The 14,973-nt window shown below is 51.0% G+C and overlaps 2 protein-coding genes across 2 annotated transcripts in view; one reads left to right on the forward strand and one right to left on the reverse strand.

Moving 5' to 3' along the window:
* Positions 1 to 1,633, forward strand: part of Gmds (GDP-mannose 4,6-dehydratase) — a 525,382-nt gene extending 523,749 nt beyond the window's left edge. The window contains exons 10-11 of the mRNA XM_028775694.1: positions 1,012 to 1,080; positions 1,241 to 1,633. Of these exons, the coding sequence (XP_028631527.1) occupies positions 1,012 to 1,080; positions 1,241 to 1,303 (132 nt within the window). The 3' untranslated portion in view covers positions 1,304 to 1,633. The remainder of the gene's footprint in view (positions 1 to 1,011; positions 1,081 to 1,240) is intronic.
* Positions 1,634 to 10,703: 9,070 nt separating this feature from the next.
* Positions 10,704 to 14,716, reverse strand: Foxc1 (forkhead box C1). The gene has a single exon (XM_028775662.1). It carries the CDS (start codon positions 14,126 to 14,128, stop codon positions 12,458 to 12,460), a length of 1,671 nt encoding a protein of 556 aa, XP_028631495.1. The 5' UTR covers positions 14,129 to 14,716; the 3' UTR covers positions 10,704 to 12,457.
* Between the last annotated feature and the right edge of the window lie 257 nt (positions 14,717 to 14,973).

The raw sequence follows: 14,973 nt of genomic DNA on the forward strand, positions 1-14,973 counted from the left end.
CTGTTTTTTCTTTGTTGCCAGTCTTCCTTCCAAGGAAACCTTTTAAATTAATAATTGTGAACTTCTCTTGCTAAAATTCTCCAGGAAATCTAAGTACACACGTGTTTCCCTCCTGTAAAGTCAGAGTTGAACAAGCCGATTAGGCTTGACCTTTGGGCTGTATGTTGATAAGGCCCACTCCTGGGCTGTGTCAGTGGTCCTCAGCAGTCTCCTCTGAAAGTCCAACTGTAAGGAGCAGGCAGAGAGAGGTGAAAGAAGCTAGAGAAAGGGTCTAGACCAACAAGGATACCATCAGGATACATGGCCCCTGATGCAGTTTCAAACTGAGATTTTTGTTTGTCCCATGAGTCAAGAAAGAAAATCCCCATACTCTAAAGCAGAAAGATAAGAGTAGAACAGACCCTTTACTGTGGCTGCGAAAAGGAGGTTTCGGTTTAGAAGCTGGTGAGTACTGGCTGAGAGAACTGTCTCCACCTTAGCAGAGCCAGAGCTCAGCTGCTGCTGCTGCGAGCTCTGTGCTCTCTTGGCTGACCACACCATGGTGCCGATCGCCTGCAACTGCCTGCCTGCCTGCCTGGGCTGTCCCAAAAGCCAGAGACTGGAGGCAGAGATCCGCTACTCTGAATCCAGGCGTCAGGGACAGGGCAAAGGCTATAGACCTGATGGTAGCGGGGCCTGAGGAAGGATAGGTTCTAGGGACCTAGCAGACGGGTTCCGTGGATTGCTGTTCTGCAGTGGAGCTCCACGTCTAGGAAGTGCCAGCATGATTTACCCCTGGCCCTGCCGAGAAGTGCAGTAATTCGAAACAGTTCTTACAATAGTTCTCCTGACAGCTTAATATCTATTAAAAAAAAAAAAGCCATTGGAGTCACTAGGACGAGGTGGGGCTGGGGAGTGTGGACAGTTGGGAATAGCTTACTTGCAAGGTCCTAGCTGACCTGATTGTGAGTGCCTGGTAAGACAGATTGGGAAACAATCTGCATGAACAACTCATCTGCCATCTCTCCACAGGACTTTCTGCAGGGAGACTGCTCCAAGGCTCAGCAGAAACTAAACTGGAAGCCCCGCGTTGCCTTTGACGTAAGTTTTCTCTCCAGTGCATGTTCTCAGAGCTGCTCACTGTGAGCTCTTGCTCGCTGGCTATTTTCAAACAGCAGACCTTTTAGGGCCCGGTGAGGTGTTGTGGGAGAGGGTGGCAGAAACTCTGCCCTTCAGGCCCACCCTGGATCTTGGGTTGCAGGAGCTGGTGAGAGAGATGGTACAAGCCGACGTGGAGCTCATGAGGACCAACCCCAACGCCTGAGCCCCTCTGCAGAGACGTGAGAGGCATGGTGACATTGCAGAGCCAGTGAAACCGAGTCCAGTCACTCCTGCCAACCATGGACCCTCGACCTCCTGTGTTGTCCCTGCATCTAGGGCTAGGCCACTGAGGTTTGCAGACCCCAGGACAGGACACTCCAGAGCTAAGGCTGCATTGCTTTTGTCAAAGCCTCCTCAGAATGGTTTTGGGAAATCAAGAAGTTTTAATCACACATTCATTTTACTTGAAATTATGTCACTAGACAACTTATATTTTGGAGTCTTGAGATTGTTTCTCTCTTTTCTTATTAAATAATCTTTCTATAAACCAGCACTAACAGAGTTACCTGTGGATGTTTTCTCCAGGTTATAATGTAGGCAGTTTGTGGACCCAAACAACACCCAAATCCACAGCTGGGAATGAAAGTCCTTGGTTCCTTTGGTAAAGCCCTTGTTGAGAAGGCCCTAGCCTGAGCTGCCCTGACAGAGCACCCAGCTAAGTCTCTGCCTTAGGACATACCTATCCCCTGCTGAGGTGAAGCATTCCCACCCCTTCTCATCTCTGCTGAGGTTAATTAGAACCATCTACCTCTCAGCCTCTCAAAAAAAGGTTCATGAAACACAGGATTAAAAGAAGAAACTTTGATGGTAAGTAAATATTGTTAGAACATCCTATGTGAAAGCCCTGGGCTACCCAAAAGCCCCCTAACCTATGCCTTTTCTATAGTCTAGAGTCTTTCACATATTTATTTACAACCTCTTCCCATCAGTACTAGGTCACTTTTTAAACTGAATTTTGACTCCTCTGTTCAATCCACTTACATCCAGTACCTAATGTAGACCAGACATCATGCTAATGCTTCAAACACATCAACACTAATTAGGAGTTATGATAAAGAGACTTAGAACCAAGGATTCGGCTTCATTGAACTTATCATTTATGTGCTAGAATTATAACCACTGGCCTGTATTCCTGAGCTGTGTACTGTGTAGCTACAGGAGATACATTAGTGAACAGAACACCCCCCAAGAGCAAGCACAGATCTGCTTGCAGGTATACAATCCTGCATGAAATAGTGTTTTTGGCCTAGAACAAATTAGGTCAGGACTCTTCTCCCCCTCACTCCCCTTCCAAGCAAAATAAAATAAAACTTGAGCGAATGGCATTCCAATCTTTGCACATGCAAGAGACTGAGAGTGAACTATTTCCGAATGTCTTCACAGGCAGGTTTATGATCTGGGGGAGGACTAGGGCTGATGCAGAGGAGATCTTTCTGGCGCTCTCTATCCTGTGAGAGCATCCTGGCCAGGGCAGCCTTGGCCCCCATGGAACAGAACTAGGGTAGCCAGGCTGGCCCACCCGGTTCTCAGAAGCCAACCCAAGAGGAGCCTGCTGTTTCTGTTCCCAAATGGGATGCTGCTAATTAGAAACAGATGGTCTCTGGGGGGTGGGGCTTGTAGAACTGGGTATGCTGGGGGGCATACACAGATGCTCTATCACTCTTGGACATACATTGTCACCCATGACCTCAAACACACATCATATACAAATTCACTCCCCAGTATGCTCTCTCACACGCTATCACACACACATTTCTACAAGCATCACTCAAAAGGCTACTGTCCCTTCGCACATACTCTCAAATCTTACAGCTAATCACATGCTTCTTGGCCTTGACCCTGATGAACAAGCCCTCCTCCTCCTCTGACCACCTAAGTCCTTCATTCAACACCCAGGGAAAGCCACTCCAAAGACCTGCAGGTCAGCAGAGGCTGTTTAACTCAGTGTTTTGTGACTTTCTAGCCCAAAGCATAATGAGTTCCTTAGAGAGGACCAGGAGAAACCCTGGGCAGGGGTGTGTGGGTTTCTGATCACTCTTTCTAATCACAACCTTGTCACTATTAACGCTCTCCAGTCACAGTTTGGGCTCCTCTGGATTCTTGATGGCATGTATTTAAAAAGAAAAAAACAGCAGATGCACTCCAGAATTTAACTTAAACTGCTGAATTTTATGTGGCCACCCTCAAGACCCAATTGAAGGGTTTCTACATAAATCTCATCTTAATTTCAGTGATTTTTATGTGTCCTTCATACTTTTTTTCTGCTCTGCAAACATGGGGTATACACTTAAGATACTGTAACACGTCTCCTGGCCTGATATTGTAAAAACTAAGAGTTGACCCATTATTATTCTCAGTTATGTCAGAGGCAAGCCCACAATTGTTTGTCAGAGAAAGGTCAAATGCTTGGGTATACTCGGGACACTACTGGCTTAGTACCCTTCAAACCTGTCTGTCCGTATCTGCTGCCCGTTGTCTCTAGTTCTGAAACCATGAAATAGCCTGTCAACCTCTACAGCTGTATAAGGAACAGGCTCAGAGTCAGAACTGCCAATCCAAATGGAAGGTTGGGAGAGCTATTTCCACAGGAGAGGGACCAGAAGGAAACCTAAATTGTGAAGTGAGAGCATCTAGCAGAATTGTTTTGGGCTTCTTTTCATTTTCTATAATCACCAAAGCCAGTCTCAAAACCCCACAGAAGCCTGCCAGACGATAGCTACACACGAATGCCATCTTCCCTGTGACATTAAAGCTAGAAGCAGGAACAGCCCTTTAAATTTTCATTTTAGAATAATTCCCTAGGTGCTGGAAATATATCTCAGGGTAGAAGGCTTGTCTAATAGATAGGCTACAAATTCATACAAAACACTGCTAAATAAATAAAAGACCCTAAATTCACCATTTAAAAACAACCTTTAGGCCCCACAACAAATGGGGAAAAAAAGCACCCAGGCACTTAAAACTCTATTTAGTGATATTCCAGTTAGTTCAACTTTACTTCTTTCATATCATCCAGGGTCTTTCTGTAGCCTTAACTGCTCAGCAGATAGCATGGGTGGGGAGAGCTTCCACCCAGGTTTTACACAAAGAGTGTATGTTCCTGTGCTCTTGTCTTACAAAGAGATCAACATGTCTCAACAAGACATCCTCACCTTTCCAAAAATTGGAGGTTTTCCTCATAGAGAATACTGAGAACTTTCACAAGTAACAATAACATCTGAGATACATTGCAGTTCTGAAAGCTAGGCCACCCATAACCCTGCCTTCCCATGTGCCACAGCATGAGAGCACTGGAGACTAAGCCTGTTCTGGGAGTAGAAGGGATCCAGGCTGCCTTTCTGCCCTGAGGTCTGTGCTCCCCTAAGCCTCCCATATGCTCGTCTGGGCTACATGGAGCAAGCATTCAGGGGGCATGCCTGGCTATAGCCACTGGACCCAAAGCCTTCTGCTGTCCTTGCAGGGTAATGCTATGCCCTTCCCTCCCCACCCCACCCTACAGGTTCCTCCCTCCAAATGTATTCAGGGTGGACTCTCCTAGAGACACAGGGACTTTCCAAGGTCCCACCCCACCCTCATTCAAGTCCTTAACTTAATGTCACCAAGAGAACCAAGAGGTTCTCTGAGCAGACAACCAATCTCTGGGCCTGACCCCTTGTCCTCTGTCCATCTTCCATGTCAAGGGGTCATTCCCTGCCAGCCGATGCATTCTCAGCTGCCTCTCGGAATTCCTGAGCCAGGGTGCCTGCTAAAGTGTGCACCACTGATGTGCACCCATTTACTTGCTGGTGAAGAACTGTGACCAGCTGATGCCAAAAGGTGGCCCAGCTCTCAGCCACCACTACCAATCACCTCAGCTCACTGAGGTTCTAAATCTCTTGGCTGCCTAGCTTTGGCCTTGAATGGGGAGGGGAGTACAACTCTGGGCCATCTGACCAAAGGTTCCTGTGGATGCACCTGTCCAACCTCACCCACCACCCATCCTCAAGCTCTACAGCCTTAAAGCCCAGCAGAGGAAATGAAGCTAGAAAACACTGTCCTTCAAAAGAAGGAGTCCTAAATGCTAAATGCTTCCTGTCCCAGACACCTGAGAGAATCACAAAAGCTGGGAGGCTGGGGAAGTCAACTGTAAAGCCAGGCTCTACCAACCAGACTGCTCCAAAGGAGGCACTGGACTCAGGCTGGCCAGAGAGGAAGCAGAGCAGCCCGAGGTCGAACTGCAGTGCAGGGCCACGGGCGGGCAAGGGAATGTATATTTGGAAGGGGTCAGGACCTCGGCTGGAGTCTGGCTTTTTATGGCGAGGAAGCTGACTGGGAAGGGCCTTCTGGCTTTCCTGTTGTGTCACTTTATCCCCCACCCCCATCCCTCCTGGCAGCACAGCTTGAGGAACACGGTTGCCCCAGGGGTGGGGAGCGGGAGGCCTTTTTTCTGCGTCGAGGTCCCCGGACCTCACAGGGGTAGTGACCGTGTTTGGTGGGCGGGTAGGGCCTACCCTGGAACCAGTGGACAAATACAGGAAATGCCACATTCTCCCACTGTCACCAATACATTTGCTGTAAATTATTTTCCTGCACCTCCCCGATAGTCTGGATGCCGAGCTTGAGTGTGGGTCAAGAAGGCGCAGAGAGCCCCTTGGGGTCCAGGGACTTTCAATGTCAGACCTAGTTTTCTCAGAAAAATCTAGCAACCAGCCTGCCTGTTGCAAGAATGGCTTCTCTCCAAGGCTCTCTGCAGAACACTTACAAGGGAAACGTTTTCCCCACTCTTCTCTTGTCATGACTAGTGTGACCTTCCTAGGTGGTATGAGAAAGTCATCTTTACAAAGTGAGCTCTGGCTCCTGGGACACTGCTGCCCTGTGGCTTCTGGGACCCCAGAAAATCTCCCAGGCCCTGAGAACTTCAGGCAGGGACTGAGCCCAGCTTTGGGAACTGCTGCTCACATCAGAGCAGGCCTGCTAAGGCTCCTCTGAGCTATTCCTTTGGAGCCTGCACTGATTTTGCCTAACTCAGAGGTCAGTTTTCATAGCTCCTCTCCCAGCAGATTTTTTAAAGAATGTGATCACCACACTTAAACCCGAACGAACATACCCCTGATGGCTTGCAGGCCTGTAGTCATTAAGGGTCCCCACACAGCAGGAGACAATGACCTGCTTTTTGATAATGATGGAAATTCAGAGGCCTTGAGATTTAAAGGTGCTAAACATGTTGGTTTTCCTGCATTTACCCTAGGGTAGAAAATGAGAGGGGTCTCTCTCCTCTCCTTTAAATCATTCCCAAAGCCCTCTAAACACTCCCATTCCCTAAAGAATTCCTGAACCAAGACCCTCCCTTCAGTCTTTTATGCCTCTTTAGGGTGAAACACCAGGCCTCCACCTCGAAGCCCTGACTGTTCAACCACGGCCTTGAGCTCACAAATTTCTCTTCCCACTCGCATAGGCAAAGCTGTGTTCACATAAGGGCAAAGGACCGTCCCCTTTCTCAAGAGCCACCAACAAGAGTAGCTGGTAGAAGTTGGAAGGAGGTACTACAAGACTATCTGCAGGCACAAAGGCCCTTGGGCAGTATAGAGCAAAAAGACACTCCTTTCAAGAAGCCAGGAAGAGGCTATCCTGAGAGCATAGAATCTGCAGAAGGGCCCCCGTGACTTTTTGAGTCACTCTCAAACACAGGCCCAGAGATCCTGAGCTGGAAACAAGGCCAGACTCAACCTCACGTCATAGAGGCAGACCTCTCCTCTCAGGGACAGCTCCAGCCCTCATGTATGTGTGTAGAAGGAAATTCCAGGTCCTACTGCATTGCGTATAATATGCTCAATATGCTACAAATTTAAAACCAGTGAAGGAAAAAATCAAGTAAATAATACAAAACTAATATAAAACAGAGTTTCTTTGGGGACAAGGTAAGATAGAAGAGGAGGCAACAAAGGTCTGAAGTTGAGCTTTCTGGGCCTTATTTTGGTTTCCAATAAGATGGACATGGTACATTTTGCTCAATTTTCCACTCCTAATCACATTGAGAACCTTGAATGGGTTTTGGAGCTGGAACTCATTTAATTGGGTATTGTTTCTTTCTAACCTGACTGGATGCAGCACCTGCCTATCCTGCTCTCTTCTGGCTCCAGCTCTATCCCAACCCTAGGCACTAACTAGGATCATATCCCCACAGCCCTGTGAAGTCGTAGTGGAAGGTAAGCAAAGGGGCCACCAGAGGTGATGCAGACTGGGAATAGGGGCATTCCATCCAGAAACTGTTTGGGGACCCAAAGATTTTCTTTGGGGGAAAGAGGAAGGATGGGAGGAACTGACAGGGAGACAAGAGGATACTGACATATAGATACATAGTCAAATGATGTATAGAGAAGATGGTGCAGAAATAAGAGAAGTTCCAACTGTGATTGCAGAGCCCAAATAGCAAGAAAGGTCCTGGGGGAGAGGGGAGGGCAGGGGGAGCTACGGACCATACTATCAATCCAGGAAGGAGAATCCAGGGCAGTAGAATTTCTGAAACTGGCAATTGGTCCCTTTGGCAAATTTCTGTGGGTTTCTCTTCCTGCCGAATATCTGAATACATCAGATTTCACTTACTCTGAACTCTTTTCTCTGCCCCTGGTCCTCAAAGAAGTGGGATGAAGCCTCTAGCATGTTCCTTGGTTCCTTCTTCCCCGACTGCCCCCACCACATCATAAGTCTGCTGTGCCTAGCCAGCTTTGTTACTTGGCTATCATCAATCTTACCTCTAACAGGATATTTGTTTATGTGCTGGTGGGAAAAGCTAATGGCTTCATGAACCAGTCATAAAAGGAGTAGACAGGAGTCAAAAATGAAGGCTCTATAACACTACGAAATATCCCATGGTCGGGGCTTTAGAGTAGGGACTCAGAGACTCTTCTCAAAGTGTGGGGCAGGGGCAAGAGGGAACCTGTCACCGCAATTATTCTTTCTCCGATGCCACTGGCAGCCTCAGAGGACATGGTGTGGGTACCCATGGCCTGGTGAGTAAGGTTGTCTCTTTGCCTGCCAGGGCTAACTAGCCAGGTGGCCTGATCCAGAGGAGTTCGTGGCCTCAAGGGTTTTATACCACTTTGAACAAAACAAATGGCCCTCTGCCTTAAAGACAAGAGTCTCCCAGCATCCTAGTAACAAGGGTGGGAGGGGAAAAGGTGCCTTGTTCTTCACCTTTCAAAGTTAAGGGAAGCCCAAAAGGGCTGTAAGACACTCTTATAGCAGAAAGCAGCCAAGTGCTTTCAGAGGACCAGCACAATTGAGCCTTATTACAACTCTACAAGTATCTATTATTAATGACACAAACTGCATGGAATGATAAATTGCAAAATGCATGGTTGTTTGCAGGCAGCCTGTTGGAAAGGGCTTGTTAACTACACTACCCCAGAAAACAGCACGTGTTCCTACCGCATGTGTAACATGCCAAATGCAAGATTTTACATAGCACATACCACGCTGGCATTTGCCTATGAATTACTAAGAAAATAAATGTGCTCTGATTCTCCTTTTGGGACAAAACACTATCCTAACGATTTTTACAGAGGCAATTTGCAAAATGAGTAGACTCGGCACCTGAGTCCTACATGTCCCGAGTAGGCTAATTTCCAAATGTTCTGGCGATCAATTAACTACCAAACAGTTTTTCTTACAAAACGTTACAGAAAAACTGCAAATCAACCATCCACACCACAAAGGAATAAGTCATTCCTCGTCAAAGAAGAATGGCAGAAATAGTTTCTTTCTCTTAAATTAGGTATGAATGTTCAAAAGCAAATGTATAGACAATAGAAAACATTACACATGTGTGTTTTGTTTTTAAATCATGAGTAACTATCAATTCTCACATGACTCAGAACTACTACAGAGGCAACTCTTGCAGAAATAACAAGATGTGTATAATACAAACACCTTCCTAGACACACACATGTTCCATTCTTAATTTCTCAAACCTGCAAACAGAGGGAGAGGCTCCTCCCGACAGTATGAAACACTCGGAGGAGCGCCGACCAGGAGCTTCTCAGGAGCCACAAGCTCACACCAGAAGCCTGCTCCCTTAGCTGCCTGGCCCAGAAAAGGAAAAGCAAGGGACACTCAAACACCACCTCTAGGAGCTAGGACTTTCTTTCCTTAGCTGCACCCCACCACCACCAGACGCAAGGGTGACAGGGCTCGAGGACAGCTAGGTACCCCTGGGTCGTGTGGAACTGGGCTGGCCGAGGCCTAGGCGTTCTCAGGGCTGCAAGGCCTAGGCAGAGCAGAAACAGAGGGTATCCGGCACTTAGAACGGAACCTGCTGAACTCCGTACAGCCTCCAGCCTCAAAGCTGGCGTATGTGGTCAAAGTAATTTTTGTCCCTGTCACACAAGCGCCAGGTCTCAGATTGAGTACCAGGCCGCCTGGAACAGGCCGGTGCGGCAAGGCCGTGGCTGGCTAGCATGGCTGGGCTCGGTGCGCCCACCGAGGCAGCGGGGCGCGCTGTCACCCGAGAGCAATGAAGTGCCTGTGACCTAAACACACGTGTGTCTCCAAAACAAAGGCGGCGAGCGAGGAAGAAAGAGGAGCGGCGAGGCCGCGCGCGCCAGCCACAGCCGCGGGGCGAGGAAGGGAGCGGGCGCTGCCGGGGCCCGGCGCCCGAGGCCCTCGAGGCGCTGCTGCGGCCGTAGCGACCCCGGAACCCCGCGCCCGCGCCCCTGACCTTCTTCCCTCGACGCAGTCTTTTGGGGACCCCGACCCTACTCTGATGAACCTATCCAACTCAAGCGAGGGGTAGGGGGCGGTCGTCTCCTTTTGATGCCATTTGCTCCACAGACAACTCATTTCGGGAAGAGGCCGCCGCGGAGCAGCGAGCGGGAACCCGGAGGGCGGCCGCGGGGCGGGGGCGCGCGGGGGAGGAGGAAGCGACCGCGAACGCAAACAGAAGCCGGCCGGCCGCCCGCCGCAGCGGGTAATTACAGCTCATTAGCTCAGGAGCCTTCCCAGCCCCGAGCGGCGTCCCGGAGGCCGGCGTCGGGGCTGGACGCCACTCCGAAATGCATGGCCGCCCGGAGGGGTCCCCCTAGAAAGCCCGAGGCCAGCTGCGGGGCTCCACTCGCCACCCCCTGTCCAAACAGTTGAAAACGGACATCCTGAGAACCGTCCAGCCTCCTCCGGTCCGGCCTTGGGTCGGTCAACCCCGTCGGAGGGGAAAGGGCCATCGGTCACCTGCTCAGGTCTCCCGCAGGCCTAGATAACCCAGCTCGGGCCACCACGCTGGGTCCACAAATCCCAGCGCTACGCTGTGACTCCCCAAAGTAGAGTGGGCTGCAACTCCTAAGAGATTTGTAAATAGACATTACCTTCTCCCTTTCCCACCCTATCCCCTGCAAGGGGTAACCTGAGGAGGTACTCAAGGCTAGGGCAGCCCAGAAAACCCTTAAAGCCACAGTGAGGCCAGCCCCAGCCGGCTTGCCCGGAGGAGACGCCCTGCAAGCGCCACTGCGAGCTTCCCTGGCTATTATGTTACCGCTCTTAGCAGCGGGATCCGAGCGAATCAGAGGCCACGTAAGGCAGTTTTTGACTGAAATTAGAGTGTATTTATTTGCAGCAATCCTTTAACAATGATCAAATTTTGACAACAAGCAACAGCAATTACTGCTTAAGTGTTGCCTCTAGATAGCAGCGGCAGATAGGAACCTGCTTTATCTCGAAAACAAACTGAAGGCCTGAATATCTGTAATCAAACCGCCATCTCCCCAAGTCTGATTGACAGGGCAGATCACCCTAAGATAATGAATTTATTACATTTCCTGGGTTATTTACAAAAGGGGGGAGGGCCAGTACGGATTGCCCCCTAGGTTTAACTGTAAATTAACAAGAAAAATTGGTTTGAAAAGAAACCACCCCAGACTAATGTTTTTTTCTGCCTTCTTACTCTTCCTTCTGGTTAATTGCTGTAAATCTTCAAAAAAAAAATTGTTCTACAAATATGTCTTCTAAAAGTTTCCCCAAGATTAAATATCTATTTCCAACCCACAGTATATATTTTAAAAAATTTAATCCTTCTGTGTAATACATGAAGAACTGTAACTGTGAGTGAGTTATATACATACATTTAAAAACTAGTTTATTTCTCCTCTAACAATGGAATGAAATTAATAGAAAAATCTATTCGGCATCTGGCTCACAGGTATGTATAATACTCATTGCAATCTTTGTGGGACATGAAGGTTATTATCCATCTGTTAGTATCTCGAGGCAATTTGCATCTCTGCACACAGGTACCACTGTGGTAACACTGTTGCTGATTCATGGACTTAAAAATTGCCAAATCATGTTCTGTAGTTACTGAAGAAAAGTATTTGTTCATGTGCCAACTCAGATCTAGTTAGGAAATTATCTTTTTAATAGCCACAAAGCAAGTTGACTAGATAGTATGTTTTGCAGAAAACGCTGTAGGAGAAAAAAAAATCTACTTAACAATTTTAAAAACTGCTTTTAGCGAAATTTGACATCAACTAGAAGTTTTCTCCACGTTTAAAAAATCTGACAAGAGTATAGGGAACTCCTACAATTTCCACTCTGAAATCTTTATATTAAAGCTGTATTAAAGTATCCAGACATATAGGTCTTATTCAAACTGAATGGCAATTTATTAATAAACAAACAATGGATATGATCAACAAAAAGAAAAGGATGATAGAATGAGATTAATACAGTTTCCCTTTTTTTATAATGAGAGAAAAGGCACATTTTAAAAGTTTCAGGCAATTTAACTTGAAAAGCTTTTGGAACACTTTCTGGTGTTTGGTCCGTAACATCCAACTACAAATTAAAAATAAATTACTATGTTGCAATTTACATTTAAAAACAAGTCCATGAATAAAAAGAAAGCGATTTTCATAAACAGGGACTTTCCCCTTTCTTTCGACATAGGATAAAATATTATCTTACAGGTGAGAGGCAAGGCAGAGGCAGAGGGGCAAGATGAATGAGCAGGAAAGTGAGTCTCTGAACGCAAGAAACTTACGTGGTATCTGGAGTAAACTGTCCTTTAATAAACCATGATTTTGCTGTCTGTACAAAATAGTTTACGGTTTTGCTTACTTAGATAAGGCAAAAGTGGAGGAGGTTCTGCATTAATCTTTTAGGAAAATAGGCTTTCTTTGAGCTGATGCTGGTGAGTTGAATTTCAGGAGAGATTCTGTTCGCTGGTGTGATGAATCTTCTCAAGTTTTAAAATTTATATGTGTTTAGTTTCGATTTTGCATTGCTGGGTTCTTTTACTGTTCCTGCTCTGGGGGTTCCATTCCATTTGGCTCTAAGAGTGCCGGGAATAAGGTCAGAATTTGCTACAGTCATAGACAAAAGCCCCCGACGTGCGGTACAGAGACTGGCTGGCAGGAAAAGCCATCTGACAGCTACTATTCCCATTCACCGGAGAGTTGTTCAAGCCGATCCGCTGCGACTCGAACATTTCCCTCACCGAGTGGAAGTTCTGCTGCTGGCCAGGGTAGCCTGCAGCCGCCGCAGCAGCCGCGGCGCTCGCCAAGTGGCCCAGGTCTCCACCTGCCTGGTTCAGGTACCACGAAGTGAGTCGGCCTTGGTGGGACGCAGGGTGGTGGCTGGCCTCCTGGCCGCCCCCGCCGTGACTCAGGGACGAAGAGCTGCTGCTGGTAGCTGGGGGCAGCGAGTAGTCGGGCAGGGGGTCGTCCACCGCCGCGCTGCCCGCGCCTCCGGCCGGACCCTGCAAGTGGCCGCCACGCTCGCCCGCCGCGTACAGGCTCATGGCCTGCAGGTTGCAGTGGTAGGTGGCGGCGCCCCCCGAACCCGCCGCGCTGCTGCTGCCGCCGCCTCCGCCGCCGCCGCCGCCCCCGCCGCCCGAGCTGCCCGCACTGGAGCTCTGGCTGCAGGGGGAGCTGTAGAGGGAGCTCTGGCCGGGCGAGTAGGCGCCCAGCGCCAGCGGGGGCGCGATGCCCGCGCGCGAGGACGCAGCCGCCGAGGCCAGGAGGCCGGAGCCAAGCTCCGCGGCCGATCCCTGCGGCGACCCCCGCAGCGACGTCATGATGTTGTCCACGCTGAAGCCCTGGCTGTGGTGCTGCGGCGGCGGCGGCGGCGCGGGCTGTGGTGGCGGCGCGGGTTCCGCAGCGTCCAAGCTGAGCGGCCGCGCCGACGGCAGGCTGCCCGGGGGGCTGCTCCCGCTCGACAGGCTGCTGCTGCTGCTGTCGGGGCTCTCGATTTTGGGCACCGTGGCGGCGCTGCCGCTGCCTAAGGCGGCAGCCGGGGACAGGGGCTGGGGCGGCGAGGGACACGTACCGTTCTCCGTCTTGATGTCCTGGATGCGCACGGGCGGCGGCTGTGGCCCGGGAGCGGAGCCCTCTGCTTGCTCCGGAGGCGCGGGCGCGGGCTGGCGGCCGGCTTGCGGCGGCGGCGGTTCCTGGAGGTGCAGCCGGCCCTTCTCCTCCTTGTCCTTCACCGCGTCCTTCTTCTTGAAGCGCCGCCGCCGCCGCAGGAAGCTGCCGTTCTCGAACATGTTGTAGGAGTCCGGGTCCAGCGTCCAGTAGCTGCCCTTGCCTGGCTTCTTGTCGTCGCGGGGCACCTTGACGAAGCACTCGTTGAGCGAGAGGTTGTGCCGTATGCTGTTCTGCCAGCCCTGCTTATTGTCCCGATAGAAGGGGAAGCGGTCCATGATGAACTGGTAGATGCCATTCAGGGTGATCTTCTTGTCCGGGGCATTCTGGATGGCCATGGTGATAAGAGCGATGTAGCTGTAGGGCGGCTTCACCATGTCTTTGGGCTGCGGCTGCGGCGTGTAAGGCCCGTAGGCGCGCGCCATGCTGCCCGGGTACTGCTCGGCGTGAGCAGGGTGCGAGTACACGCTCATAGGGGCCGGCATGGCGGTGTAGCCGCCCCCGGCCGCCGCCGCGGCAGCGCGATAGTAGCTCTGCTCGCCGCCGAGGTAGGGCACCACTCCCAGGGAGTTGGGGCTGGATACCGAGTAGCGCGCCTGCATGGCCTCGGCTCGCCGCCGCCAGGCGCAGCCCGCCGCCCCCCCACCCTCGCTCGGGCCGGGCCGCGCGGCACCGGCCGCCGAGTCCGAGTCCGGGCCGCGCCGAGCTGCTGCGGGCCCCGCCGCGCTGCGTCTGTCCCGGCCGCGGCCGCCTCCTTGCGCCTGGGGCCGCTCGGCCTCTCCCTGTGCTCGCCTGGCGCCTCGCAGCCCACTCAGTTCCCGCGCGGTCGGCGAGGGAGGGTCGCTGCACCCGGAGAGAGCCGGACGAGGACGCCGCAAAGCCGCCTCGGAGGAACGTTCAGAGCAACTTCCAGGCGCAGTCGGGGCAAAAAAAGAGACAAAAGTTTAAAAAAAAATTAAAAAAAAACCAAAAAAACAAAAACCAAAAAAAATAATAAAAAAAATTAAAAAAAAATAAGAAGAAGGCGCCCTGCTCGCCACTGCCTGCGCCTTCCAGGAGACACTGCTCGGGGCTGCTGGCTAAGGCGGCCAAATAACCAGGGGCGGGGGCAGCGCGCCGGCCGCCTTCCCGGGCCCCCGCGTCACCTTTTCTCAGTCTCTTGCGCCGGCCGCTTAAGGAAGCATTGGGAAAACTTCTGAACTTTTGAGCATCCGTCACCCAGGCGAGGACTTTTTTACGCAGTTACATTTTTTTCCGGACAGCGGAGCCCCGCCCCACTACGGAGGCGTCAGCCAATGGGAGGCGAGAGACGCCTGTGAATGAGCCAGCGGCCGAGCTCTGCCGGCCCGCTCCTGGCGGCTGGAGGACCGCGGGGCTGACCACACGCGCGCCGGCTGCCCGGGCCCGGCGCCCGCGCCCCTGCCCGCCGCGCTCGGTCCTCCCACCG

This window comes from Grammomys surdaster, unplaced genomic scaffold (genome assembly GCF_004785775.1).
Source record: "Grammomys surdaster isolate TR1022 unplaced genomic scaffold, NIH_TR_1.0 258, whole genome shotgun sequence".
Taxonomy (NCBI): Eukaryota; Metazoa; Chordata; class Mammalia; order Rodentia; family Muridae; genus Grammomys; species Grammomys surdaster.